General features: G+C 44.6%; 1 protein-coding gene across 2 annotated transcripts in view; it reads left to right on the forward strand.

The window, feature by feature from the left end:
• The window catches only part of MDFI (MyoD family inhibitor), a 70799-nt gene that overhangs the window by 35807 nt on the left and 7951 nt on the right, over positions 1-27041 (forward strand). For both annotated transcript variants that reach the window (XM_084853123.1, XM_084853122.1), the window contains exon 3: positions 7870-8067. In XM_084853123.1, the coding sequence (XP_084709249.1) occupies positions 7870-8067 (198 nt within the window). The remainder of the gene's footprint in view (positions 1-7869; positions 8068-27041) is intronic.

Below are 27041 nucleotides of genomic sequence, written 5' to 3' on the forward strand. Positions count from 1 at the left end.
AATTCCAAAGAAGGGCAATGCCAAAGAGTGTTCAAACTACCGCACAATTGCGCTCATTTCACATGCCAGCAAGGTGATGCTCAAAATCCTACAAGCTAGGCTTCAGCAGTATGTGAACCGAGAACTACCGGAAGTACAAGTGGGGTTTCGAAGAGGCAGAGGAATGAGAGATCAAATCGCCAACTTTCGATGAATCATGGAGAAAGCAAGAGAATTCCAGAAAAACGTCTATTTCTGCTTCATTGACTATGCTAAAGCCTTTGATTGTGTGGATCACAACAAACTGTGGCAAATTCTTAAAGTGATGGGGGTACCAGACCACCTTACCTGTCTCCTGAGAGACCTGTACGAGGGTCAAGAAGCAACAGTAAGAATCGGACATGGAACAACCGATTGGTTCAAAATTGGGAAAGGAGTATGACAAGGCTGCATATTGTTGCCCTGCTTATTTAACTTATATGCAGAGTACATCATGAGAAACGCCGGGTTGGATGAATCACAGGTTGGAATTAAGATTGCCAGGAGAATTATCAACAACCTCAGATACGCAGATGATACCACCCTCATGGCAGAAAGCGAAGAGGATCTAAAGAGCCTCTTGGTGAGGGTGAAAGTGGAGAGTGCAAAAGCTGGTTTGAAACTCAACATTAAAAAAACTAAGATCATGGCATCTGGCCCCATCACTTCCTGGCACATAGCCATGAAATTAAAAGACACTTGCTCCTTGGGAGGAAAGCTATGGCAAACCTAGACAGCATAGTAAGAAGCAGAGACATCGCCTTGCTGACAAAAGTTCATATAATCAAAGCTATGGTTCTCCCAGTAGTAATGTATGGCTGTGAGAGCTGGACTATAAGGAAGGCTGAGCGCTGAAGAATTGATGCTTTCGAACTGTGGTGCTGGAGAAGACTTACGAGTCCCCTGGACTGCAAGGAGGTCAAATCACTCAATCCTAAAGGAAATCAACCCTGAGTGCTCATTGGAAGGACAGATACTGAAGCTGAATCTCAAATATTTTGGCCACCTAATGTGAAGAGAAAACTCACTGGAAAAGACCCTGATGCTGGGAAAGATTGAAGGCAAAAGGAGAAGGGGATGGCAGAGGATGAGATGGCTCGATAACATCACCGAGGCAATGAATATGAACTTGAGCACGCTCCGGGAGAGAGTGGAGGACAGGAAGGCTTGGCATGCTATGGTCCATGGGGTCACGAAGAGTCGGACACGACTTAACAACTGAACAACAACAATGGAGCTGTTTGCCTACACGGTTGCCCCAAGACTCACTGACAATGTAACCAACTGTACCCAGAAAAGCATAAACAGATTAATCTACCGAAATACATTGAGAGATATTGGAAGAATATAGTTTGTTCAAAGAATCTAGAAAATGGATGCCAGCAAGCAGAACTGGTGTAGTCAAAGTTCCATAGAGATTTACAGTGCAATCTTATGCATGTCTACTCAGAAGTAAGCTCCATTGAGTTAAATGGGGCTTACTCCCAGGTAAGTGGGTATGGCATTGTGTCAGTGGGACTTATTTTTGAATGGACATGTATAGAATTGTACTGTTGGTGGGATTTTTATTGAGTATCTAAGTTAAATAACAGCTCATTTTAAAATTATGTGTTTATAAAAATACCTTAAATCCAGGATACTCTGAAGCTTTATAAGGTGTACTCTGGCAAATCCTTTACTACTGCTGCAGTGATGCAACCACATTCCTCCTGCAAAGCCATGAGTGACTGAAGTAACTCATGATATGTGACAACTTCCTCCTAGGAGAAGGTGAAGGGATATGGCAGAACAGGGAATAATCTGTTCTTTCATCCAAAATTCAATCTGTTTTACAAATATTAATTATACAAAATTAAGTATATATAATAAAACTGTTTTGGATAATGTTTTGAACCTTTTCCAGATAGTAAAAAATGTAGAAACTTTAATCTAGCAGATATTTTGCTGATAAAATAGCTTCAGAAAGGGAGGGTTTGTCTTAAAAGAATTCCAGTACTGAGGAGGGAAAAATGGTAGGCCAAACCAATATTTGTCTTCCTGTTTTTAGTCTCAAGGCTACGTGTGTGTGTGTGTGTGTGTGTCTGAGAGGGCTTTCAGAGAGCCCCTTTATCCAGCATGGGCCAATGTGACATACAGGCTGAAGAGGGAACCGTTCACGTACAGGTCCCTTGAGTGCCGTTCAGTGAGCACAGCTGAACTGGGTCAGGAAAAGTGCAGTGCACTTTGAATGCTTATATTTCATGGAAAGTGTGAGCCTTCTTGGTCTTTTCTCCCCCACAAGGCTTCAGACTCCTTGAAATTTCTCCTTTTCTTTAGGCCTTAAGGCCTCACTTTGGGGCTTACTGTGGTGTATTTACTGTATCTTAAGGGGCCGGTAATGGAACACTCCAGTTTCCTCTTGAATACCTCCCTGCCTGGTGTGGCTTGTTCCCACTGGGTGTGGCTCTGGTTTTGTTCCATCGCTGTGTATGCATGTTGGAGGAAGTAGAAGGCTGCATGAGCTGCTCTGCTTAGCCTCAAGAAAGTTGTGTCTTTATGTCAGAGGTGCAGAACCTCTTTCAGCCCCAGGACCGAATTCAGTTTCAGAGAAGCCCTTTGGGACTGCATTCCAGTGATGCACAGGGCCACAGACAAAAGGGTACGAGGCCAAAAATACGAACTTATTTTGGCTTGCTGCTCTTACTGCCCGTAACTAAGCCTTATAAGAGGCATTTCCCAAGCCTCCCAAGCCCGTTCTAGAAACTTGAAATATTTGTAATCAATATTTTAATATATTTTAATCCTAATTTGGATTGGGTTGGAAAATAAACTGAGCTTTTTCAATAGTGTGGGGGTGGGGTGGGGTGGGGGGTCATAAACTGAATAGCTTAGCTTATTCAGTTTATGTCCAAACCAAGCTAGGAGGGGCTTGACCATTACTATTTAATCTGGTTGCATTAGAGAGAAAAGCCAGAAGATGGACATGCATGGCTAAAAAACGGGAAATAGGGGAGCACCATGTTTAGATCAGTCTTGTAGTGGAGCCAGGGCTTGCTGAGTTGAAGCACCAGTTGATCAGCAAGATGACTGGCATCTGCCAAGCCTCTCAAACTTTCCTGTTCCGTCTAAGCTTAGCTGCAATCCTCACAATATTCTGGGGGGCGGGGGTAATTTTCCCAGCAACAATTTATTGTTGTCAGCTACCCTGTTGCAATGCAAAATTACAGCAGGGATAGCCGTGTTTGCACAGCTGAGGCTACTGTACCAACGCCACACATTCCTAGAAATGTCTGATCTGGCTACGGTTATGCCTTAGTTGCATCCCATTCAGACTACTGCAATGTTCTCTACATGGCGCTGCCCTTGAAAACTGTTTGTAAAACTTCAGCTGGCCCAGAATGCTGCAGCCAGACAGTTGACTGGGGCCAGTTACAGGGAGCGCGTGACTCCCTTGTTGCAACAGCTTCATTGTCTACCAATCTGTTTCCAGACAAAATACATGGTGCTGGTTATGACCTATAAAGCCCTCTTATGACTTGGAACCAGGCTACCCAGAAGACTGCCTTTTCCCACACGAGCCTGCCTTCAGGAGAGGCCCTTCTCTCAGTGCCACCACCATCAGGGCCTCCTCAGTGGCCGCTCCCAGGCTTTGGGACTGCTTGCTGAGGGAGGTTAGGTTGACTTCCCCTCTGCTGACCTTCTGCCAACAGGCAACAGTGTTTTTATTCTGGGAGGCCTTTGTCATGTTAGCTGGTCTGTTGTGTTGGGTGCCGTTTTTTTCTTTTATTATTTTTCTTTTAATTATGTTTTTAATGTTTTTGTTTTATGATTATTTTCATGAAGTTCTATTTCAGTTTTTACTTTTTTCTCTTGTCAGCCACCTTGAGTACCATTACTTGGTAGAAAAGCAAGGTATAAATCAAATAAATAATATTTTGGGGTGGCTTGGTTTTGAATGGGCAATAAAGACCTATAAGCTTTACAAAAACAAGCTCCTGGGTAGAGATGAAAACTGCTAGAACTGGTTTCTTGACTTTGAGATAAAATGATTTCCCCTGGTGCTGAGAAAATAAACTCCTGGAAAATCTTGAGCTGGGGATCTCATGTTACTGGGGAACATGTTGTCCTCTCTTTCCCTTTCTCATGCAGTCTCCCTCCCACAAAGCAGGAGTGGGGGATGGCTCTTATCCCCTCCCTGTGTGTCTGTCTGCTTGCCTGCACCTCTCCTGTCCTTTTGGGTTGTCCTGTTTGAAGGAAGCAGGGTTTTTCTGTGGGTCTTCTCTGTCACTGTGTGTGAATACAAAAGTTTCCGTGAGCTTTTGTATGTTTCCTGTGTCTGTATGTCTGTCTGCCAAAGAGGAAGTGATAAAAGTGACCTTGTGTTTATATCTGAATTCTCTCCCATGGATTTTTCATAATGCTGTATTCATTCATTTACCTGGAGAGAGCCTTTCCTGCACTTTCCATGACTTTTCAGACATGAAGATGTCGGTCCTTTACATTGAAAGTATGCTAGAAAGTAACATTGCTGTCATACAGTCTGTTATGAGCCATTCAGAATGAGCCTCATTAGCTTCATAAATGGCAAGCTATGCAATACGTGGTGCTTTAATGTTCACTACATTTGTTTACCAAAGGTGGGTGGATCAGGGATATGAACCCAGGTGTCTCCAGCCAAAGTCCAACATGCTAGCCACTACACTGCCCTTTGCCAGCTCACTATCCTATGACTGTCAGTCGATCCTAATAAATTGGGTATTATGGTATGTACTGCTGTTCTTTGGGATTTGTGTGTTTGTACACACAGATATATAGATATACGGATCAACACAGCTGCCTGCATTTTTGGAATCTCCTTGGGGGCAAGGTGATGGGGATTGTCATGATGAACACCTGCACTTCCAAATTTACCACTATACCACTGGCTTAGATCATGGAGTGAGCAGAAGATAGCTCTTCAGATGTTTTGGAGCTTTTCTACATGAGGCATTTATTATGTGCTTATAATTCCTTACTCACAGTTTATGGGTTCTTTAGATGACATCATGATCCTCCAGTTTCACTTCTGTTTTTTAAGAGCACTTTCCTGGGGGATTTTCTAGAGCAAGGAAAATGGGGTATTATTTCTGAAAGCCAAAGAAAAGGTATTTTTCTACTTGTGTAATTGCGACATTCTGCTGTACCACAGTGCCACCTAGAGGTTATGTAGCAGAAATGCAGGAAAGGAAAAGCTCTTTGTGCAGAGCTCGGATCTCCATTCTGCAACAAAACCAAAAGTAGATATAGCAGTTAACAGCCTTGTGTAGAAAAGCTCCTGAGATGTCAACTCCCAGAATTCCTGACCATTGGCCATGCTAGTTTAGATTATATTTAAAGGTGAGTTACAGGCCTGAAAAGGTTGAAGACTACTGAATTATTATTATTATTATTATTATTATTATTATTATTATTATTTAAATCATAGCATATTTCCTGTTAAATATAGGCTGCAATCTTATATACCCTTACAAGGATAGGACTGCACTGTTAGGATTATTAAGCAGGGCTTGCAGAGCAAACAGTATAAGTTCTGGGGACACGTGAGCTCTCTTGTTTTTGAAATGAAGCACTGGATACAGTGGTTCTGTCCCTCTCCCTTGTACTGAATATGTTGACATATTCGAGGCCTGATCCTCTCACACATTTCTTCTGCTTTCTCAACTTTCCATCCTTTATTTCTTGAGACTTCATGTTGGGCACTTTTATATTCCATGGCTTGGATCCTAAGATAAATTAACTTAAAAGTAAAGTTTCCTGTCCCTTCAGCAGCCATCTGTGCCCCTCAAAAAACGTCTCCAGAAAATGGGGGAGGGATCCTGAATAACGTGGGATGGGGTTCGGGGGGAGCTGATGCGTTGATCAGGCAGAGGTCTGCCAAATTTTGCGGGATCCCCCCCCAACCCATTCCCACATTGTCAAGGAGGGCTTTGGCGGGTGGATGTGGCCTCAGGGTGAAGGAAGAGGGGACGGGACACTTTCCTACTGTGAGCTTCCTACACTTGTTTATTGTAAGCCAGCCAGGGAACGCTATGACATGGGGCTGCATACAAATGCTGCAAATAAACAAATGAATAAACTTACCTCTGGAACCACGCCTGTGCGCTTGGCATATATTGATGCTGATTTGCGATGCTGCCATGCCAGCGAGTAAGTGGTTGGTTGATGCAGATCCTTCTGAAAGCTAAAGAAAGTTGCCTATTACCTGTAATAGGCTGTGGATCCAGCCCTTACTCTGCATGCTAGGCTCCGTGTTACAGTCGCTATAATTACGTGAGTGCGGTCTGTCTCCCTTCCTCCCTGTCTGCCTGCATGTAGGACCTCTTGTTATATCCAATATAATGATGGGTCCAAGGCCTCTGGCTTCCTGCCTTCAGCCCCCTGCCTGGCTGCGAGTAGGCCCTGTTGTGTTACCGTCAGTGTAATTATGGGTGTTTGGCCTCACTCTCTTTGCCTAAGATGTAATTTTACTTTATATAAAGTGTGGTTCCATCCCTCCAAGCTGCTGCACTCCAGCTGCTCATCTTGTGTGTAAATTGCTTCTATTCTGAGTGCTAAGCAGGAGCAGGAAGGGGCTTTTAAGGTGGGGGGCGGGGTGGGGGGAAGGTGAACAGGTCTGTGGGTGAAACTGTGGGGTGCTGCTGGATGGTGAGAAGATGGATTGTCAGTCCACCCTCCCAGAGTCTCAATTTCAGTGAATTTACGATTTCATCTCATGTATGTCTGATCATTATTTCCATTGTGTAGGTCCCATTTCAAACCAGTAGAATTCTTCAGTTGCATCCAGTCTTTTGTCAAGTTAGTACCTTCCCTTGCACATAGCTCATTGCTGTAGCACACAGCTAGATACCCTGGAAGTGTCCCTGGCAGTGGCAGTACCTCCCCTGCCCCCCAACATGTCTGGATAGCCTGTGCTGGTCCCTGCGGGCCATATGCGCCAGCATATACTAATGGGGGCTAAAACTCTCTGCATTTCTCTGGGGTTTAAGGAGCAGGGGTGCTGAGATTGCAGTTAATATAATCTATGGGAAAACCAGCAAGCATATAGAGTGATTTCCAATGAGTGACAAGCAAGTTGCATAGGTCTGGCAGAAAACAACCCTTCCTAGATGCAAACCTTTAGTATGGCATTCCATCCATTCGCTGGTCACATTTGTAGAGACCTCAGAGTTAGGGTTTGCCACCTTCATTCTGGCAGGGTTCCTGTGCCTTTGATAGGTGTGTGACAGGCAGAAATCCAGCATGTGCAGCTTCCCCCAAATGGAGCTGCAGGGCTGGAGAAAGGTGCACCTGATATGGAAAAAGGCACTGCATGCCAAACAAAAAGTGGCAGTGACACCTGGGATTTCCACATAAGAGACGGAGCACCTCTCCCGGTATGAACCTACTTGTGCACTATGATTGTAATCGGGGCCCTTCTCCAGGTGCCTCCTCCAAGGGTGGATCGGAGGGTGGCAACAAGGGAGATTGCAAAGGCGTTTGTACTATTCTCTTCCTTGCACAATGCTTGATACCCATTTGAACCACCCTTTTGTCTTTTTCAACAGGTTAGTAAAAATATTTAAACGTATTTTACCTAATCTTTTAATGCATCACTCTGTGGCCTGGTCTGAACAGGGATGTTTGTTCAAACTGAAACCCTATCAAGGTGTGTGTTGTGTTGTGTTGTGGTGTGTGTGTGTGTGTAAACAGCTGTGTTACTTTACTGTTGATCCTACTTTTATCAGCTGAGAGCCATCTTGAAGATACTTGCTTTCTAGGGCCTCAGTCACCAGGTAAGCCTGCTATCTCATGGATAAAGCAGTACTCATGTCTGAACCCCCTCATCTCTTTCAGGCCAAGATACAAATGCGGGCCCTTCCTCCATTCCGAATTCAGCGGTAGCACCAACACCCATATCTCAAAATCAGACCACAGATGTGAAGGAGGAAAACCCACCACAAGAACATTCAGCATCTTGCAGATCTCTGGGAAATGGAACAGCCAAGGCAAAATCTGAGGATGACTTTGCAGTAGTAGCGGAAGCGGTGACGCGTACGTTTTGTCCTCCTGTCACCGCTGCCTTTTCCTTTTTAATATTCATTATCTCGGAGATGGGGAACCTCTTTCAGTTTCTGAGAAGCTTTAGAGGGCTACATTTCAGTCATGGGTGGGACCAAAGGCAAAAGGGGTGGAGCCAAAGGCAAAAGGGGTGAGGCCAAAATATCCCCCCCCCCATCATACTGGAGCTTAAAAACTCTTCTTGCCAGTAACCATGCCTTCTCGGAGGCATTTCAACCTTTTAGAATGGGACAAAAGTTGGGAAACCGAATGACTGCTGGTTGGGGGCAAGTGAAGGAAATGTGGTCATCTGGAAAAACCCAGAGGGCCTGACTGGGACCACAGGCTGGTGGATTTGGCCTCCGGTCCTGAGGTTCCCCACCTTTAATCCATCTGATTTATTAAATTCACACACACATACACACACAACCAAATTACATGGATATTTAAATCTATATCTAGCAGCTAAGACACTTTTTTTTTCCTCTAGAGGAGACACACGGGCCCTGATCCGGATTGGGACCCTAGTGTGTGTGTGCGTGCATGTGTATGTGTGGGGTATAGCAGGGTATAGCCAACAGGCATACAGGAAATCAGCACTAAAAGAATTATAGGTTCTCCAGTTAGAAGATCTTTAACAATCTTCATGTTGTTTGGAGGCACATGCCAACAATACCGCACATTACACTGGTTTTCTTTCATTTTTGTACATATGCTGCAACAGGAATATTTTCTTCTAAAAAGAAGTGTACAGGCGCAACATAGTGGCGTTCATGTGGTCCTGCCTGTCCCACCCTTTCTCCATAGCTGCTAGTGTGGCACCTGTTGGTGAAGGGAAATCCTCTGACTGCATCTGGTAAAGGCAGGCAGAGTTGGGAAGGAGGAAAGAAGCTGGTGACATACCTGGTATGGTGCAGAACAGCGTGCATAAATCAGAAACAGAAAGCATTTTGCAGGTCTTTGGTTCATGAGAATGAAAAGTTTGTTAAATTTATTAATCGCCCATCTGGCTGGTCACCTAGCCAGTCTGGGCGATGTACAGAGTGTATAATAGAACAGTTTGAAACAAAAAAATTCTACTGTAAAAACATCATATTTCTAAAAATACCCTAACCCACCCCAAATGCCTGCCTGAACAACCACATTTTTAATGCGCAGCGGAAGCTCATTAAAGAGGGGGCATGGCAGAGTTCCCTAGGGAGGGAGTTCCACAGAGTGGGGGCCACCACAGAGAAGGCCCTCTCCCTCGTTCCCACCAGTTAATATGCAGCTCTTATGCAGAAAAAAGAGTGGCAAGTGTAACCATTCTAAAATGACATTGTGGTGCGTGTGTTTGTGTTTGTTTGACACAAATAGAAGTAGCCATTTGTTTCAGGTTGTGGCCCTACAGATGCTTTGGCCTACAACACCCATGAGCCCTAGCCAGTATAGCCAATGGTGAGGGATGATGGGAGTTGTAAACCAAAACATCTGGAGGGCCACAAGTTGCCCACCCCTGTCCTAAGATGAAAACTCTGTCTACAGAGCAAGGTATTACAAGCAGTTTGGGCCATACTATTTTCTAGGGTCTACGAAATTTAGTTAATTAATTGGTTGGCTTGAAGAATTTTTAAAAGTGCCCCTGATAGGACAGTATTATTATGTTTTTAATGGCATTATTTTTATATAAGTATTAATAATAACCAAAATGGCAGGTGTCATCTCAGAAAGGCATTCCCCCTTCTCATAAAGAAGGGAATGTGTCTTCTAAGGTGTTATCCCTTAAGAATTATCTAAATTATTTATTCTGTGCATTTTTTGTTCCTTCAGAACAATTGTTTTACTTATATGCAGATTTAGGGCACAATCCTGCAGCTAGACAGCCATAGGATAGGTCAGTTCCTGGGAACCAACCTCGAAGCCCACGCTCTGAGGTTGGTTCCCAGACAACCGACCCCCACCCCCTCCCGCACCGCCGTAGGCAGCATGGATCGGCCCCACGCTCCATGCTCGGAAGAGCAGTGTGGAGCAGCAAAAATGGGGCATTCCTGGGGGCAGCCCAGGGCGGGGAGGTCGGAAATGCCAGTACGATGCATCCTATGTGTCATTTGGCCGCCGCGTCCCGCGCTTTGTGGTCCCGAAGCTAGACAGTCAAAATCGGCTGTCTAGCAGTGAAAGCAGGGTGGGGTTTGCGAGGAGGAGATCCGCTCCTCACCACTCCTCCTGCCCTGCACTGGATAGGCGGTTGCCCCCGGGCTCGGAGACAGGATCACTCCCTCTGTTGATTAAGATTTCATAAAATGGGAGAATCCCTACTCTTCATAAATTGCACTTTGGTTTGTATACCCACCATTTTTAAAGTTTATACCAGTGGTGGGAAACCTGTGGCTCTCCATCATCCCTGACATTGGCTATGCAGACCATAGTCCATCATCCCTGACCACTGGCCATTCTGGCTGGGGCAGATGGGAGTTGGAGTCCAGAAACATTTGGAGAATCACATCTTCCCTACCACTGATTAAGACCAGGGTTGCAAGCCCCTGCCTGAACCACGCTTTCTCCTTTGCTGCGATCCAGAGGCACCTCCTGGTATGTGGTAAACAGAAGTTTGAATACACATGAACATTACATGGGTATACAAACAATTACACTCATCTGAGAGCTGAGATTGTCTGGGACTCTGTTAAGTATATACTCAGCTGCAAATCCTTGTTTGTTGCTGTGTAATCTGTAGAAGAATCGTTCACAATCGTTCACTTAAGTGTTTCGCTAAGGAACTCTGCATGCCATCACATAGTACTCATCTCCAAATACCAGGGATGAAATCCCTGCTATTTATTAATTTGGAAGCTTACTCCAGAACTTAAATATGCCTGATTTTGTCAGTGGTCACTGATGTCTTTTTAATTTACTCCAGCCTTTGCTTCACTCCTCAGTACGTAAACCAATTGGAGATCGAAGTGAATTCTGAATCTGTGATTCCAGAATAATGACTGGCCAAACAGCTCATACATTGACCCAGGAGCCTGAAATCTGTGTTTATTAAAAGTAACACCAGGCGAGGCCTGTGCAGTTCCAGGCCTCTGAGCCAGGGATGGAGTCCAGAATTGTATATTAACAAAGCAATCCTTGCCTAATATTGGTGCCCCGAAAAGCGAGCTTTATTTTGAATTGAAGCTGGCCAGCCAAAGTTTAATCACTCTAAAGTGGTGCTGACAAAGGTCTTGGGACACAGATCTGTGTTGCTACAAAGTAGCATCAGAAGCCACAATAAAGGCCGAACATGCAAGCACTTGTAATGGTTGCCTAACAACCCTTTTCTGGAAGCTTTGGGAGGGTGTGATGGGGGGGGGGGGGCACAGATACGGGAGCTAGGGGAAAGGTGATGCACACCTCATCCCACTTTCCTGCTCTCAGTAGCACCCTCCATAAGCAGCTTTTCCAAAAAGGGGGACAACGGGCTGTCATCAGAGACATTCACGTGTAACGCATAAAGCCCTAAGCAGAGAGATCCCTTCTGTATACTAAAAGAGCCTTTCGTCTCCAAGGTCATACAAGGAATTTCCCCAACTAGTGCAAAGAAGAGCAGAGAGACTTTGGGTGAGTCCTACAAATTGCCTGTTGTTCAGATAGATAAGTAGAACAAAAGGTGACTGGAGAAAAGTGCGCTAGAAATGCCATCGCAGTGAGGCCACATGCTTGCCTCTGAGCATCTGGTGCTGGGCTGCATGCCTGTTGACATTCTGCACCTATGAGTCACTCTGCAGTCATGCTGCACCCTCTGTGGAGGTTGAGCTTTCAGCAGCTTGGCTCCCAGATGTTGCATTACCACCGTCCCTCTGCTGTATGTTTTTACACACTTACACACACACACAACCACGCATTGCCATCAGCCCTCCAACCACTCCCGACTCGCCTGAAGGAAAGGAAGCCAAGATTTTCCTCAAGAGAACCTTTTGATTTTGTATATACACTGTAAACAGGGCTGGCATCAGAGGTAGGTATGGCTGGGCACCTGTAAAGGCCCACATCCCTGTAGGGGGCCCGCTGTCAGCCTTCGAGCCTCCTGGCCCTGCTGCTGCTGCTCCTCCTCCTTGTTGCCAGTGCTTGTTCACCTGCCCTTCCCAAGCATGCAAGCAGTGACCCGAGTGAGGCGTTAGAGTGGCATCCTTCATCTGTCTTGAGCTCTCCTGCTTAGCAGTTGTACAGACCAGGTCCAGCAGGAGAGCAGAAGTGAAAGGGCAGTGGGGTCAGGAGCGAGGAGTAGGAGGCACCACTCAGGCAGGGGCCCACTGATGGCATCTTGCCCAAGGGCCCCCCAAAACCTGGAGCCAGCCCTGACTATAAATACTATCCTCTCCCTCCACAGCACAGGTCATTACTAGGAATAAAGTGCTTGCACCACCTTCGTCTGATCCATGGTGCATCTCCATATTCAAGAGGATTTGTAGGTGAAGCATTTCTCACAGTATCATTGTAACTAGGTAGTCTGAGGTAGACTTCTCTTTAGCCGGCAGTACTTTCTTTTGGTTTTTAAGCCACTCCAACCCATCAGCAACTGGGGCCCTATGCTAGTCTCGTCCAGAGCTAGTGTGGCATAAATGGCTAGAGAGCTGGGTTAGGACCCACAGGTTGTTGTTAGGATAACATTTTTTCGGCAGGTAGAAGGAACAACCATGACCCTTTGGAGGAAGGGCAGGAAAGAAATGTAATAAATAAATAACTGTTACCTTTTGGGTCATAAAAGCTGTTGTTGAAAATTGACCTTTTAATGTATTTTGACCCTGTTCCTTTGCTTTAAATTGGGAAATTAGAGCAAGATAATCAGATGCTTTAATGATGATCGCAGCTAATGACCAATCAGTTGCCTAGCAGAAGGCTTTTCTTCAGATGAAGCAAAACAAAAAAATCAAATGATGTTGTGGGGCAGACGGGCACAATGGATGGAACGTTAGGTTTGGATAAAGATGGCTCTGGTTAAAATCTTGGCTTTGTCCTGGGACTCCTTCAAACTGAACTTTTATCCTGCAATTGAGATTGCTCCTTCACGGAAGTTTGCGGGCTCTTTACATGACGCCGTGATCATTCGAGGCATCTCCTGCACTAAATGCCCTTTGTTCTGTTTTTAAATAGATCACAGATAATGAGCTACCAAATTACCCTGTTGTGTTCCACTTCAGTTTCCTCTGTGAAAAGAGTAAAAGTGGCAAGAAGAGGAGCGAGATCAATGAAAGATAATGGAAGACTCAGATACAGGGAGAAGGGGGGGGGGAGAAGCAAGTAAAAAAGGGAGTCGTGATCCTGCATTTAAAATGGAAGCAGAAAGCCCCGTTTTAAATGCAGGATTTTAAGCTGGTGTAGAGATGCCCTTGAAGTTCACTGCATGATTCTGAGCAGCTTATTTCGTCAGTCATCTACAGAGTTACTCTGGGGATGAATATGAGAGACAGGCTGTAAGGCCCTTTATGCCTTCATTTAAATGGAACTGAGTGTATTTGTTTTATTTATATTTATAGCCTGCCTTTCCTCCAAAGAGCACAAGCTAGCATACATATCCTCACAGGAACCCTGTAAGGTAGGTTATTCTAAGTGATGATTTCTGGCCCAAAATAATCCAGGGAGTTTTATGGATGAGTAGGGATTTGAACCTGGGTCTCCTCAGTCCTAGTCTGACACACTAACCACGATACCATGGTATCCTTCTGGGCTGTCTCGCTGGGATGGGACTTGGAGACATTGTTTTACAGTGGCTCCATTCCTTCTTGGAGGGGCGGACCCAGAAGGTGGTGCTGGGGGACTCCTGTTTGACTCCTTGGCTATTGGCTTGTGGAGTCCCTCAGGGTTCTGTTTTGTCCCCCATGTTATTTAACATATACGTGAAACCACTGGGGGAGGTTGTCCAGAGTTTTGGGGTTTGGTGTCACCAGTACGCTGATGACACCCAACTCTACTTTTCCTTTTCATCTAATTCCAAGGAAGCTGTTGGGGTGCTGAACTGATGTCTGTTGGCAGTAATGGACTGGATGAGGGCAAACAAATTGAAGCTTAATCCAGACAAGACAGAGGTGGTCCTGGTCAGTCGAAAGGTAGATCAGGGAATAGGGATTCAGCTTGTGCTGGATGGGGTTACACTCCCCCTGAAGACACAGGTTCGCAGTTTGGGTGTACTTCTGGATTCAGTCCTAAGCCTGGATGCCCAGGTTTCAGCGGTGGCCAGGAGCGCATTTGCACAGTTAAAGCTAGTGCGCCAGCTGCACCCATTCCTTGAGATGTCTGACTTGGCCACAGTGACACATGCCTTAGTTACATCCCATTTGGAGTACTGTAATATGCTCTACGTGAGGCTGCCTCAGAAGAGTGTTCGGAAACTTCAGCTGGTTCAAAGAGCTGCGACCAGACTGCTGACTGGGGCTGGTTACAGGGAGCATACAACTCCCCTGTTAACAGCTTCACTGGCTCCCAGTCTGTTTCCGGGCACAATTCAAAGTGCTGGTTATGTCCTATAAAGCCCTATACGGCTTGGGTCCAGGTTATCTGAAAGACCGTATTCTCCCCTATGAGCCTACTTGTGCCCTGAGATCTTCAGGGGAAGCCCTTCTTGCCATCCCGCCATCATCACAGGCACACCTGGTGGGAATGCGGGAGAGGGCCTTCTCGGTGGCTGCCCCAAGGCTCTGGAACTCCCTTTCCAGGGAGGCGAGAGTGGCACCCTCCTTGATATGTTTTCGTAGGCATGCAAAAACTTTTTTGTTCCAGCAGGCCTTTGGGGATAGCTAGTCTGGACCTGTGAAAATGTGACGTATGGATATTATTTTTGTTGTGGTGGTTGTCTTTTAATGTTTTAATATTTTTACAATTTTAATATTGGTGATTTAATTATATTTTTAACTTTTGTACAGTTGTATTTATATTTCTATTAATAGGTTTTAATTGTAGAAGTTCTAATGTTGTAAGGCTGCCTTTAGTCCCAGTATTGGGAAAAAGGCGGGATATAGATAAGTATAATAATAATAATAATAATAATAATAATAATACCACATCAGTTCACCAGGACTCAGGGAAGTACATGTAGCATGTTAATGTACAAATGGGACCTATGTCTGTAAGTTGTGGCTGTTGCCTACAAAAATACAGTGTCGTTCTGTTGTATCAGGTTAATTTGATATTTAAATATCAAATCCATAGTTGGGTGATACCTTTATTAGGACCATCCAAAATTAACCAAAAGTGTGCAAGCTTTTGCATTCTCCAGAACTCTTCATCATGCTAGGTGGTACAAAAATAGGGGATGGGGGCAGGGAATAGTAAAGTCCAAATATCTGGCCACATGCTGTGTCCATAAGGTCTGTAGTTTTAGACCCAGTCTCAAAATGGAGATTTGCAAATGAAACGAATTAGTCATTGTTAGGTGTAGCAGGTATTAGATGACACCTAGCAGTGTATTCTGGGGAGAGAAGCACTGGCTGCTCTCCCTTTCTGAAAAGATAAAGGCCATCTGTAACTCAGATCTGCCTCTTGTCTTGAGCAAAACACACGTGCATTATGAAGAAATTACACAGAATTACCAAGAAACATGGCAGTCCTTATATTAGCAAAGATGGAAATTAATTTTAGGCGATGCAGTAGGTAAAAAGTCAATTAAAGCCAAATTTTGAGTATTGCCTAGTGGTTGAAGGGAATGAAACCCTCTGTGCAAAGTCTTCCTTTAGGTAGTTGAACATTTTATCCCTCTGGTCTGGTGGTAGATTCCTTCCAAAGCACATTAACCCCCCCCCCCCCAAAGATGGGAAAGAATCTGCCTTCCTACGGCTTTACACGTTATACATAAATGCATGTAATGGTAGTCCAATGTTTTGGTTTTGTTGTTGGGCCTCTCAGTGTCCACATTCTGACCGGCAAACTACACTCTGCTTCCAGATAAAACTTTTATTGTGCAATTGCCCTGCCTCATCCATGGAACTGGGGGGGGGGGGGTTCCAGACAACAACCTCTTCAACATGTAGCCTTCCTGCATTTTCCATTGCTTCTTCTGTCCTTTTTTCTTCTGAGAAAAAAATTGTTTGAGAAGGGAAAGGCAGAACAGCTGCATGATGCCTTTTGACAGTGAGTGCTAGAAGCCCTTCATTTGGAAGCACCCCCGATCTTGTTCAGGATCATTATGGCAATGTCAGTACATGGCTGAACAGGAAGAAGCTGTACACTAGGCACTTTGGTATTCTGGTGTGTCAGCGTGATCACTTTTAAAAGTCGGTTTCAAAAATGTTTAGAACTTGACTGATTTTGAAGAAAATTAAGTACAAAAAATTGAAATGGTTGTACCAAAGGAGAACTCTTCAGGCATGTGGTTTGCCCCTCTTATTACAACCAGTAGAATTTTTACTTGCAAGAGCGTCATAAGCAACATCGTTCACATTATTTTTCATATTAAAAAACCACTTACTGCATGGAGTGGAAACAGAGGAGAACAGACGTTTGAGTCACTAAATTCACTGGCCGATAGGAGCAGTGAACACTGGGCTAATAATCCCATGAGTGTCTGCACAACTTTACATAAAATCCAGTTCTCTTCCATTTGATGCTAGTGTATTATGTTTGAATAAAATCATCCTTGCTGAAGTAAATGGGATGCCCTAGATCAGCCTCCTCCAACTTAGTGCCTTTCAGATGTTTTAGATGTCAGCTCCTAACAGCCCCAGTCAGCATGACCCAATGGTCAGGAATTCTGGGCGTTGTAGTCCAAAACATCTGGAGGGCAGTAGGTTGGGGAAGGCTGCTACAAATCAAGGACACAAGCCCTGGATACAATACAACATTATAAATGTGGTGGTACCCAAATCGAGGGGTTAGTCATAGTGCTGTTGCATATCAGAGTACAACATTTCTGTTGGTTCCTGGGACTTTGAATCGGAGCTTTTGGCTGCACTTATACAGCGGATAGGACCATCACTCTTCAGAAGATTTTGGGCAGAGAGAAGCAAGGGAGAAACTAAGAGGAATTTGAGTTTGTTTGCTTCATTAATATAAAAACACTTGCTTGAAAAACAACATTTCTCTTACTTCAAATAAGAAAAATCGTATTTCTGCTTATGCTAAATACCTGAAAATGCTGAATGCTGCCTTTAGATAGATAGATAGATAGATAGATAGAATGTGTGTATACGTGTGTGTGTGTAATTAATTAATTAATATACCCTGGCTTAATTTTGCAACACCCCCCTGCCCCAGCCACCAAAATAAAAATCAAAGGGATTTGAATAGAATGTGTGTGCAACTCTTGTTCATTGTAATGGGCTTGCATTTGAGAAGCTCCCCATGGATTGTACCAAGTGGGTCTTCAGGCTACTTGCCCTTCATCACCCCAGGATCAGAGAGACCTGTTAGAAACAATCCAAGCTGTTAATGGTATATTGGGTGTTGGCCTGGTTTGAAAAAGGAGACTGTGTTGGAGAGCCAGGAAAAACAGTAATAAATGGCTGGGAACGAAATTCTTATCATCAGTGGAATTCCCACCTGTAATTATCTGATTAGGGGATTCACCACTCTATAATTTCATCCCCGAAATAATGATGATTATAATGGTTCACTCATGCCACTGCAGTTAAGGTCATGTCAGTGTGTGAACCCATATTCTCATGGGCTCCATTTGAACTCGGCTGGTGAAATTCATTCTTAGCCTGAAGCTGAAACAGAAAAACTAGATGGATGTGCATATAGCATGGGGTTTCTCTCCCCTCCCAGAAACTTTTTTACCTACAGAGAAAGAATCTGCTTCCATCATTTTGCAGATAAGGAGCTGCAGGTGTACTTGGATTCTGCAGGCTATTAGCATTAAGTGAGCAACTTTCATGTGTGGTCACTGAGTGCTGCTGCCATCAGCATGCTAATGTGTGGTTTCTGAGATCAAAAAAGGCAGGGAGGGACCTTACAAGTGGTATTCTGTCCGAATGAAAACCTCAGCACAAAGTCTTTTCAGAATGCTGATTATCGCATACCCGGGTCATGGATGGGTCAAAACAACAAGGGTACTTTATTTAACAGACAGTTTAATTCAAAAAGCTTTTGTATTGGCAAGGACTATATGGATGTAAAGGGAACTTGTGCTAGTTAGAATAGTTTGAAGACTGTAGCCTTGAAACCTGACCATGACACAATGACTGGGTTCACACAATCACTACCACCATGGCTGTTGTAACCCTTGCATAAGCCACCCTAGCTGGGTTCACACCACAAAATAAGCCACCATGACTGCCCACCATGGCTTGAATATTCAAAAGGGCAGGCAGCACGCACCACAACCTGGTGTGGCTTAAATAAGCCACAGTGGGCTGCAATGATCGTGCAAACAGGCCTATTATGAATGGGGCAAGTGTGGTGTAGTGGATAGGACATTGGCTTTGGATGTCAGGCAGGAAGGTTCAGGTCCCCTCGGGGCTGGCCTTACCATTAGGCAGAATGAGGTGGCAGCCTCAGGCAGCAGATATGTTGGGTGTCATGAAAGGGTAGCAAATAATTATTTGTTATTATTTTGTTTTTACTGCCATGGATGGAGAGAGACGCTCGTAGGATTTTTTTGTCTCGTGTACCAAAGTGACTTGGCTAGATTTGGGTACCAGGCACCTGGGTGAGTGGAGGTGGGGTGCCATTTACTGCTCTGCCTCAGCCACTACCTCTTAGTCATGAAATAATCTGAGTAGCTTGGGGCAAGTGGTTCTCTTCTAGTTTAACTTCTATCTCCGGATGACTGTGGTAATAAATCGGACCCAAACTATGCATTAAGACATAAGCCTGTTTGAGAAGTTTTCCTCTCATGCATTTTTTTAATTTATTTTTAAAAAATGCATGGGTAGGTAGAACACGAACTAAAATGGACAGGCATGGGCGAATTTAATTCAGGTGACCACCATATCTACTATTGTGGGCAAGAATCCCTTAGAAGAAATGGAGTAGCACTCATAGTCAACAAAAGGGTGGGAAAAGCAGTACTGGGGTACAATCTTAAAAATGATAGAATGATCTCAGTACGAATCCAAGGCAAACCATTCAACATCACAGTAATTCAAGTCTATGCCCCAACCACTGAGGCCGAAGAAGCTGAGGTTGATAGGTTCTATGAAGACCTACAACACCTTCTAGAACTAACACCAAAAAAAGATGTCCTCTTCATCATAGGGGATTGGAATGCTAAAGTAGGAAGTCAAGAAATCACCGGGATAACAGGCAGGCATGGCCTTGGTGTACAAAATGAAGCAGGACAAAAGCTAATAGAGTTTTGCCAAGACAACATGCTGATCATAGCAAACACTCTTTTCCAACAGCACAAGAGGCGACTCTACACATGGACGTCACCAGATGGTCAATATCGAAATCAGATTGATTATGTCCTTTGCAGCCAAAGATGGAGAAGCTCCATACAGTCAGTAAAAACAAGACCTGGAGCTGACTGTGGCTCAGATCATGAGCTGCTTCTTGCAAAATTTCGGCTTAAATTGAAGAACGTCAGGAAAACCACTAAACCGTTCAGGTATGACCTAAATCATATCCCTGATGAATATACAGTGGAGGTGAGGAATAGATTTCAGGGATTAGACCTGATAGACAGAGTGCCTGAGGAACTATGGACAGAGGTCCGTAACATTGTTCAGGAGGCAGCAACGAAATCCATCCCAAAGAAAAAGAAATGCAAGAAAGCCAAGTGGCTGTCTGATGAGGCTTTACAAGTAGCTCACGAAAGAAGGGAAGCGAAAAGCAAGGGAGAAAGGGGAAGATATACCCAATTGAATGCAGAGTTCCAGAGAATAGCAAGGAGAGACAAGAAGGCCTTCTTAAATGAACAATGCAAAGAAATCGAGGAAAACAACAGAATGGGAAAGACTAGAGATCTCTTCAAGAAAATTGGAGATCTCAAAGGAACGTTTTGTGCAAAGACGGGCATGATAAAGGACAAAGAAGGCAGGGACCTAACAGAAGCAGATGAGATTAAGAAGAGGTGGCAAGAATACACAGAAGAACTATACAGGAAAGATCTGAATGTCCCTGATAGCCATGATAGTGCGGTCACTGAACTTGAGCCGGACATCCTAGAGAGTGAAGTCAAGTGGGCCTTAGGAAGCATTAGTAACAACAAAGCTAGCGGAGATGACAATATTCCAGCCGAGCTATTTAAAATCCTAAAAGATGATGCTGTTAAAGTGCTGCATTCAATATGCCAACAAATCTGGAACACTCAACCGTGGCCACAAGACTGGAAAAGGTCAGTTTACATTCCAATTCCAAAGAAGGGCAACGCCAAAGAGTGTTCAAACTACCGCACCATTGCGCTCATTTCACATGCCAGCAAGGTGATGCTCAAAATCCTACAAGCTAGGCTTCAGCAGTATGCGAACCGAGAACTACCGGAAGTACAAGCTGGGTTTAGAGGAGGCAGAGGAACTAGAGATCAAATCGCCAACATTCGCTGCATCATGGAGAAAGCAAGAGAATTCCAGAAAAACGTCTATTTCTGCTTCATTGACTACGCTAAAGCCTTTGATTGTGTGGATCACAACAAACTGTGGCAAATTCTTAAAGTTATGGGAGTACCAGACCACCTTACCTGTCTCCTCAGAAACCTGTACGAGGGTCAAGAAACAACAGTAAGAACCAGACATGGAACAACCGAGTGGTTCAAAATTGGGAAAGGAGTACGACAAGGCTGCATATTGTCACCCTGCTTATTTAACTTATATGCAGAGTACATCATGAGAAACGCGGGGTTGGATGAATCAGAGGTCGGAATTAAGATTGCTGGGAGAATTATCAACAACTTTCGATATGCAGACGATACCACCCTAATGGCAGAAAGCGAAGAGGATCTAAAGAGCCTCTTGTTGAGGGTGAAAGAGGAGAGTGCAAAAGCTGGTTTGAAACTCAACATTAAAAAAACTAAGATCATGGCATCTGGCCCCATCACTTCCTGGCATATAGAAGGGGAAGAAATGGAAGCAGTGACAGATTTTACTTTCTTGGGCTCCAAGATCACCGCAGATGGTGACTGTAGCCATGAAATTGCTACAGAACCGCTGTCTATTCTCTTTGAGAAATCATGGAGGACCGGGGAAGTGCCAGATGACTGGAGGAGGGCTAACGTTGTCCCTATCTTCAAAAAGGGTAAAAAGGAGGAACCTGGGAACTGCAGACCAGTCAGTCTGACATCAATCCCTGGGAAAATTCTGGAGCAGATGATAAAGCAATCCATCTGGAAGCACCTTGACAACAATGCCGTGATTACTCGAAGCCAACATGGATTTGTCAAAAACAAGTCCTGCCAGACAAATCTGATCTCATTTTTTGATCAAGTCACCTCCCTTGTAGACCATGGGAATGCTGTAGACATCATATACCTCGACTTCAGCAAAGCTTTCGACAAAGTGCCCCATGATATCCTGATGAGCAAACTTGCTCGAAGTGGGCTAGATGAAACAACGATCATGTGGATCCACAGTTGGCTACAGAATCGGACTCAAAGAGTGCTTATCAATGGGACCTTCTCAAGCTGGGGAGAGGTAACGAGTGGGGTACCGCAGGGCTCAGTCCTGGGCCCAGTGCTCTTCAACATTTTTATTAATGACTTGGAGGAGGAGGTGCAGGGAATGCTGATCAAATTTGCAGATGACACAAAATTGGGAGGGATAGCTAATACTTTGGAAGACAGAAACAAAATTCAAAGTGATCTGGATAGACTGGAGTGCTGGGCAGAAAACAACAGAATGGCATTTAATAGGGACAAATGCCAAGTTCTGCACCTAGGAAAAAGAGACCAAATGCACAGTTACAAGATGGGGGATATGTGGCTCAACCACACTACGAGCGAGAAGGATCTTGGAATTGTCGTCGATCACAAGCTGAATATGAGCCAACAATGTGATGTGGCTGCAAAAAAGGCAAATGCTATTTTGGGCTGCATTAATAGAAGCATCGCTTCCAAATCCCGGGAAGTACTAGTTCCCCTCTACTCAGCACTGGTTAGGCCTCATCTGGAGTACTGTGTCCAGTTCTGGGCACCACACTTTAAGAAGGATGCAGACAAGCTGGAGAGGGTTCAAAGGAGGGCAACAAAGATGATCAGGGGACTGGAAACAAAGCCCTATGAAGAGAGACTGAAAGAACTGGGCATGTTTAGCCTTGAGAAGAGAAGACTGAGGGGAGATATGATAGCACTCTTCAAGTACTTGAAAGGTTGTCACAGAGAAGAAGGCCAGGATCTCTTCTTGATCATCCCAGAGTGCAGGACACGGAATAATGGGCTCAAGTTACAGGAAGCCAGATTCCGGCTGAACATCAGGAAAAACTTCCTGAGTGTCAGAGCAATACGGCAATGGAACCAATTACCTGGGGAGGTGGTGGGCTCTCCCACACTGGAGGCCTTTAAGACGAGGCTGGACAGCCATTTGTCAGGGATGCTCTGACTTGGATTCCTGCATTGAGCAGGGGGTTGGACTCGATGGCCTTGTAGGCCCCTTCCAACCCTACTATTCTATGATTCTATGAATTAAAAGACGCTTGCTCCTTGGGAGGAAAGCTATGGCCAACCTAGACAGCATAGTAAGAAGCAGAGACATCACCTTGCCGACAAAGGTCCGTCTAATCAAAGCTATGGTTTTCCCAGTAGTAATGTATGGCTGTGAGAGCTGGACTATAAGGAAGGCTGAGCGCCGAAGAATTGATGCTTTCGAACTGTGGTGCTGGAGAAGACTCTTACGAGTCCCCTGGACTGCAAGGAGGTCAAATCAGTCCATCCTAAAGGAAATCAACCCTGAGTGCTCATTGGAAGGACAGATAATGAAGCTGAAGCTCCAATATTTTGGCCACCTAATGCGAAGAGAAAACTCCCTGGAAAAGACCCTGATGCTGGGAAAGACTGAAGGCAAAAGGAGAAGGGGACGGCAGAGGATGAGATGGCTAGATAGCATCACGGATGCAATGAATATGAACTTGAGCACGCTCCGGGAGAGAGCGCAGGACAGGAAGGCCTGGCGTGCTATGGTCCATGGGGTCACGAAGAGTCGGACACGACTGAACGACTGAACAACAACAACAAGGTAGAACATGGCTGCATGCACTAGTTCCCTCACCCCCCGGGTATGATGTCCCTGTCAGCTGTACCCCCAGTCTAACTGCATTGAGGACAACAAGTTAGAGGGAAATCCTTCCAATAGAATACTGGCTGGCTGGGGAATGCTGAGGGTTGCAGTCCTGCACAACTGGAAGGCACCAGGTTGGAGTAGGCTTCTCCCTATAGTAGGGAAACCTGGATGATTGGGGTTACCCTTGCATGAACAGTGGAGCAGGGCTAATGCATGCAGCCCCCCCCTTCCCCTCCACATGGCATTTGAACACATGGAAGAAAACTTCTGGAAGGTGCTAGAGAGGCGAGAATGGGTCTATATTTATTTCCCAAAGTGGCGGGGTGGGGAGGGGGGCACAAATTGGATGGAGACTGTGGCATGGAGGAAAGAGGGGTTAATGCCTTGTGTAACGAGGGTCAAATGACATCTTTTGCTTTAGCCCATATGAGCCTCCTGAGAGGCTCCACTTTCAGTTCTATCTTACGTGGAAAGCAGTCTGGTTTCCATGAGAAACAGAGCCTTCACTCTTTCTCTTTGAGAAATTATTGCCAAAGTTTGTTCCTTTCTATACTTATAACATTACTGGTTGTATTCCAGTGGAGAATTCCAGAGGATCCATTTTCTATTGTCATAACGAGTCTAACTCCTTTTTGAAAGTAGCTGTTGTCTCTTCGTCCATCTTGACAATCTGTCAAATACTTTTAACTTGGCCTTTTCTTTCTCTTTTGTGTGTATAGGTAGGTACAGTTGTCAGTTTCCAATACCAAACATAGGGTGCTTCAGACAGAGAGCTCCTAGCACACTAACAATCAAAAGGCATTGTGCAGCTATTCCATCTTTTCTTCCTTAGCAGATTTTTTTTCTGGTAAGAAAAAAGATGGGAGAAGCAGAAGGAAAACACAGGAGGATTACAAGTGGATGATGACGTCTGGACCCCCCCTAAAATTCCATGAATGAGGCAGTGCAATTGCACAATAAAAGCGTTGTCTGGAAGCCTTGTCTGGAAGCACTGTCTTAGCAACTATAAACAGTGACAATATCCAACACCTGTCTCCAACAAAAAATTTTGGAATGCTCTTCTACTGGCTTTTCCGCTTTTGGAAATTATTACCACTTATTAGTATTGCAATTTTTCTTCTGTACCGCTGCTCTTGCTGGTCCATGTTTTTTATTACGTTAGAATGTCTTAATAGTGAATTTTAATGTGTTCTTATATTATTTTGTACACCGCTCTGGCACTGTCAGCTGAAATGTGGTATAGAAGTCTCATAAATATATTAAAAATAGGTATGATAGAGGATGTTTCATAATCGTGAATGAGCTCATTATCCAGCAGTCTCCCACAGTTGAACATGAAGTCTCCAGTAGAAGAGTAACACTCACAAAAAGTCAAGCCTCACTGTTCCAGTTCTTAGGCAAAATTTTAACAGGACACTACAAGACTGAACATACATTCATGCTTATTTTATGAAGCCTTTATTGAACACCATTAGCTCTGGCTCACTGTTAAGTAAAAGAATCTTCTTGAAGTTTTGCTTGTCTAGCTTAGCATTCTGTGTGTGTACATATGCATGTGGTTGGGTTTGCAATGAAGCACTCTGCTTATCCATGCCTCACTGATACTCCCCTATAAGCTTTTAAATAATAAGGTATCCTGTATGCAGCAGCCTTCCCCAACCTGGTGCCCTCCAGATGTTTTGGATGACAGCACCCAGCATTCCTGAGCATTAGCCATGTGGGCTGAGGCTGATGGGAGTTGAAGTTCAAAACATCTGGATGGCAACAGGTTGGGGGAAGCTACTATACAGAAAGGGTGGGCAGAAAGTAGATCTCCAGACATTTTGGACTTCAACTCCCAGCATTCCTGACAATTGGCCATGTGAGCTGGGGCATAAGGGAGTTGATGCCCAAAACATCTGGAGATCTACCTTTTGCTCACCCCTGCCATAAAGTGTCTGCCATTCTTTTCTTAATGTTAATGACTTCACATGCTTTCTGAGCACTGGAACAAATTACGAACAAGGATGACTAGCTGCCTTGCAGTTCTGATATTATGGGCGCTGATGAGCCGTACATTTCCTTCTGCAGCAGCAGGATGTAAACACAAAGGACATATTCAACCATCACCACCACACTGGTGAATGGCATCACTGGACAGTGCTTTTTTCCTCCTACGCAGGTGTGTGGGAGAACAGTAGGAAGGAAGTAGTTCAGTTCAATTTGCATGCTCAGATCACCCTTTTTGGATTAGGCAAATGTCTCCATTGGCAGGGCCAAAATCAGGTCAGTCAGCCCTCTTCTCTGTGCTCAGCTCAAGGAAATGGCAGCTATGACTCCCAATATCTAGAGTCCCACTTCTTTTCTCTTTGAGACCATGTGAGTCAAAATAGAACCTTGTGTAATCTTAATACCCTTTGACAGCTTACCCAAAGTAGAGAAACAGAGGTTGTCCTTTGGCCACCTACTGTGCATTGCCTGGCTCCTCAGTCTCATGAGACAAGAAACATCTTGTATTTAAAGGTTGTGCATGATGCTTTCAGTATGACTCAGCCTGGCCCTTTTCGTCCCAGAAGCCCAGAAGCCCTGTCCAGCTGACACCCCAGAGAGAATGCAGCTTCTGTTCCCAGGATTGGCTCAAGGTGCCTTCTGCCCTCAAGCCTTTCTGCTGAATCACTGCTTGTTTACAGATCAGAATGAGGAGAGAAATGTAAAGTCTAGCAGAGGAAAAACACAAGTCCTAGTTGGGGGGCGGGGGGCGGGGCAGTGTTGTTTGTTTTGTGGCCAATCTCATCCTTTTGCTTAGCTCTATCCTGGCCTAGACTCCATTAGCATATAAACTGAAAACTAGACACAGCATATAAGATGAAAACTAGGTGCTGGTTGAAATTGTGCTTGGGTTCCCCAAAATATTCTCCTTGGCCAAGATAATTTAAATGATTATTCCAGTGAGCAATGCCAAGCTGCAGTTTGTTTATGAGATTACAATCTTAGGAGTGCATCATAAGTTTTATGTACATGATGATCACTTCTGTAGTGCTCAGATTACAGGGAGACCTGGCCTCCATAGCCACTGTTTTTAGAAGGCGATGGGTTTGGCTAAAATTTGGGGGAGTTGGTGTTCATGAATACCTAAGTTCACGCTCCTTCGTGGTTGTTATGTGTGTGTGCTGATGTGGTGTGCAGAAAAAACTAAAAATAAAGCCCTGCATGGCTTTAAAAATAAAGCCCTGCATGGCCATGTGATAATTTAAACTATAATCCAAATACTAGATTTAGACCTGAAACAAAGGACTGCAGATCTGCTACCCACTTATTGATGGCTTTAGGCAAGTTACTCTCACTTCACTTCCCATCTCTCTCTTAAAATTGATTTCATATCCATTTACATTTCAAGTAACAGTGTTATATCATCCTGAGTGTTCACCAAACCACAGTTATTTAGGCTCTTGCCTCCCAAAATTAATAGTATACTGCCATTTAGATCAGAACAAGTTTGCTTACATTCTTGCTTCTCGATGGGCCGGAGTACATGTTTGAAATCTGGCAAGGCTGTATACGTGGCAGAGCAGCGAAGGACCTTTGTGCGCCCTTGCCTCCCCCCGCCGCACATACCATGTAACTTCTACTGAAGCAAATAGAGCGACGTTGACACAATCAGACAGTGATCTATAATAACTATTCTTTTATTCTTGCATGATTTGTGGTTGAGGATTGGAGGGGGAAGGGGATAACAGGCCCCAGCTCCTGCATGCCTTTCATAGTAGAGGTTTGTCTGGCTGTGTCCAGGGAAGGGAGCGCAGCTGCATAAAATAAAGATGGATACTTCCCAAGGCTCCACACACAGCCTGCAGAACCCAAAGCAGGTCTCCTCTCCTCCCCGCCACC

The sequence above is a fragment of the Heloderma suspectum genome, chromosome 4, assembly GCF_057233095.1.
Source record: "Heloderma suspectum isolate Gila_16-S chromosome 4, 16-S_ref, whole genome shotgun sequence".
Classification (NCBI taxonomy): Eukaryota; Metazoa; Chordata; class Lepidosauria; order Squamata; family Helodermatidae; genus Heloderma; species Heloderma suspectum.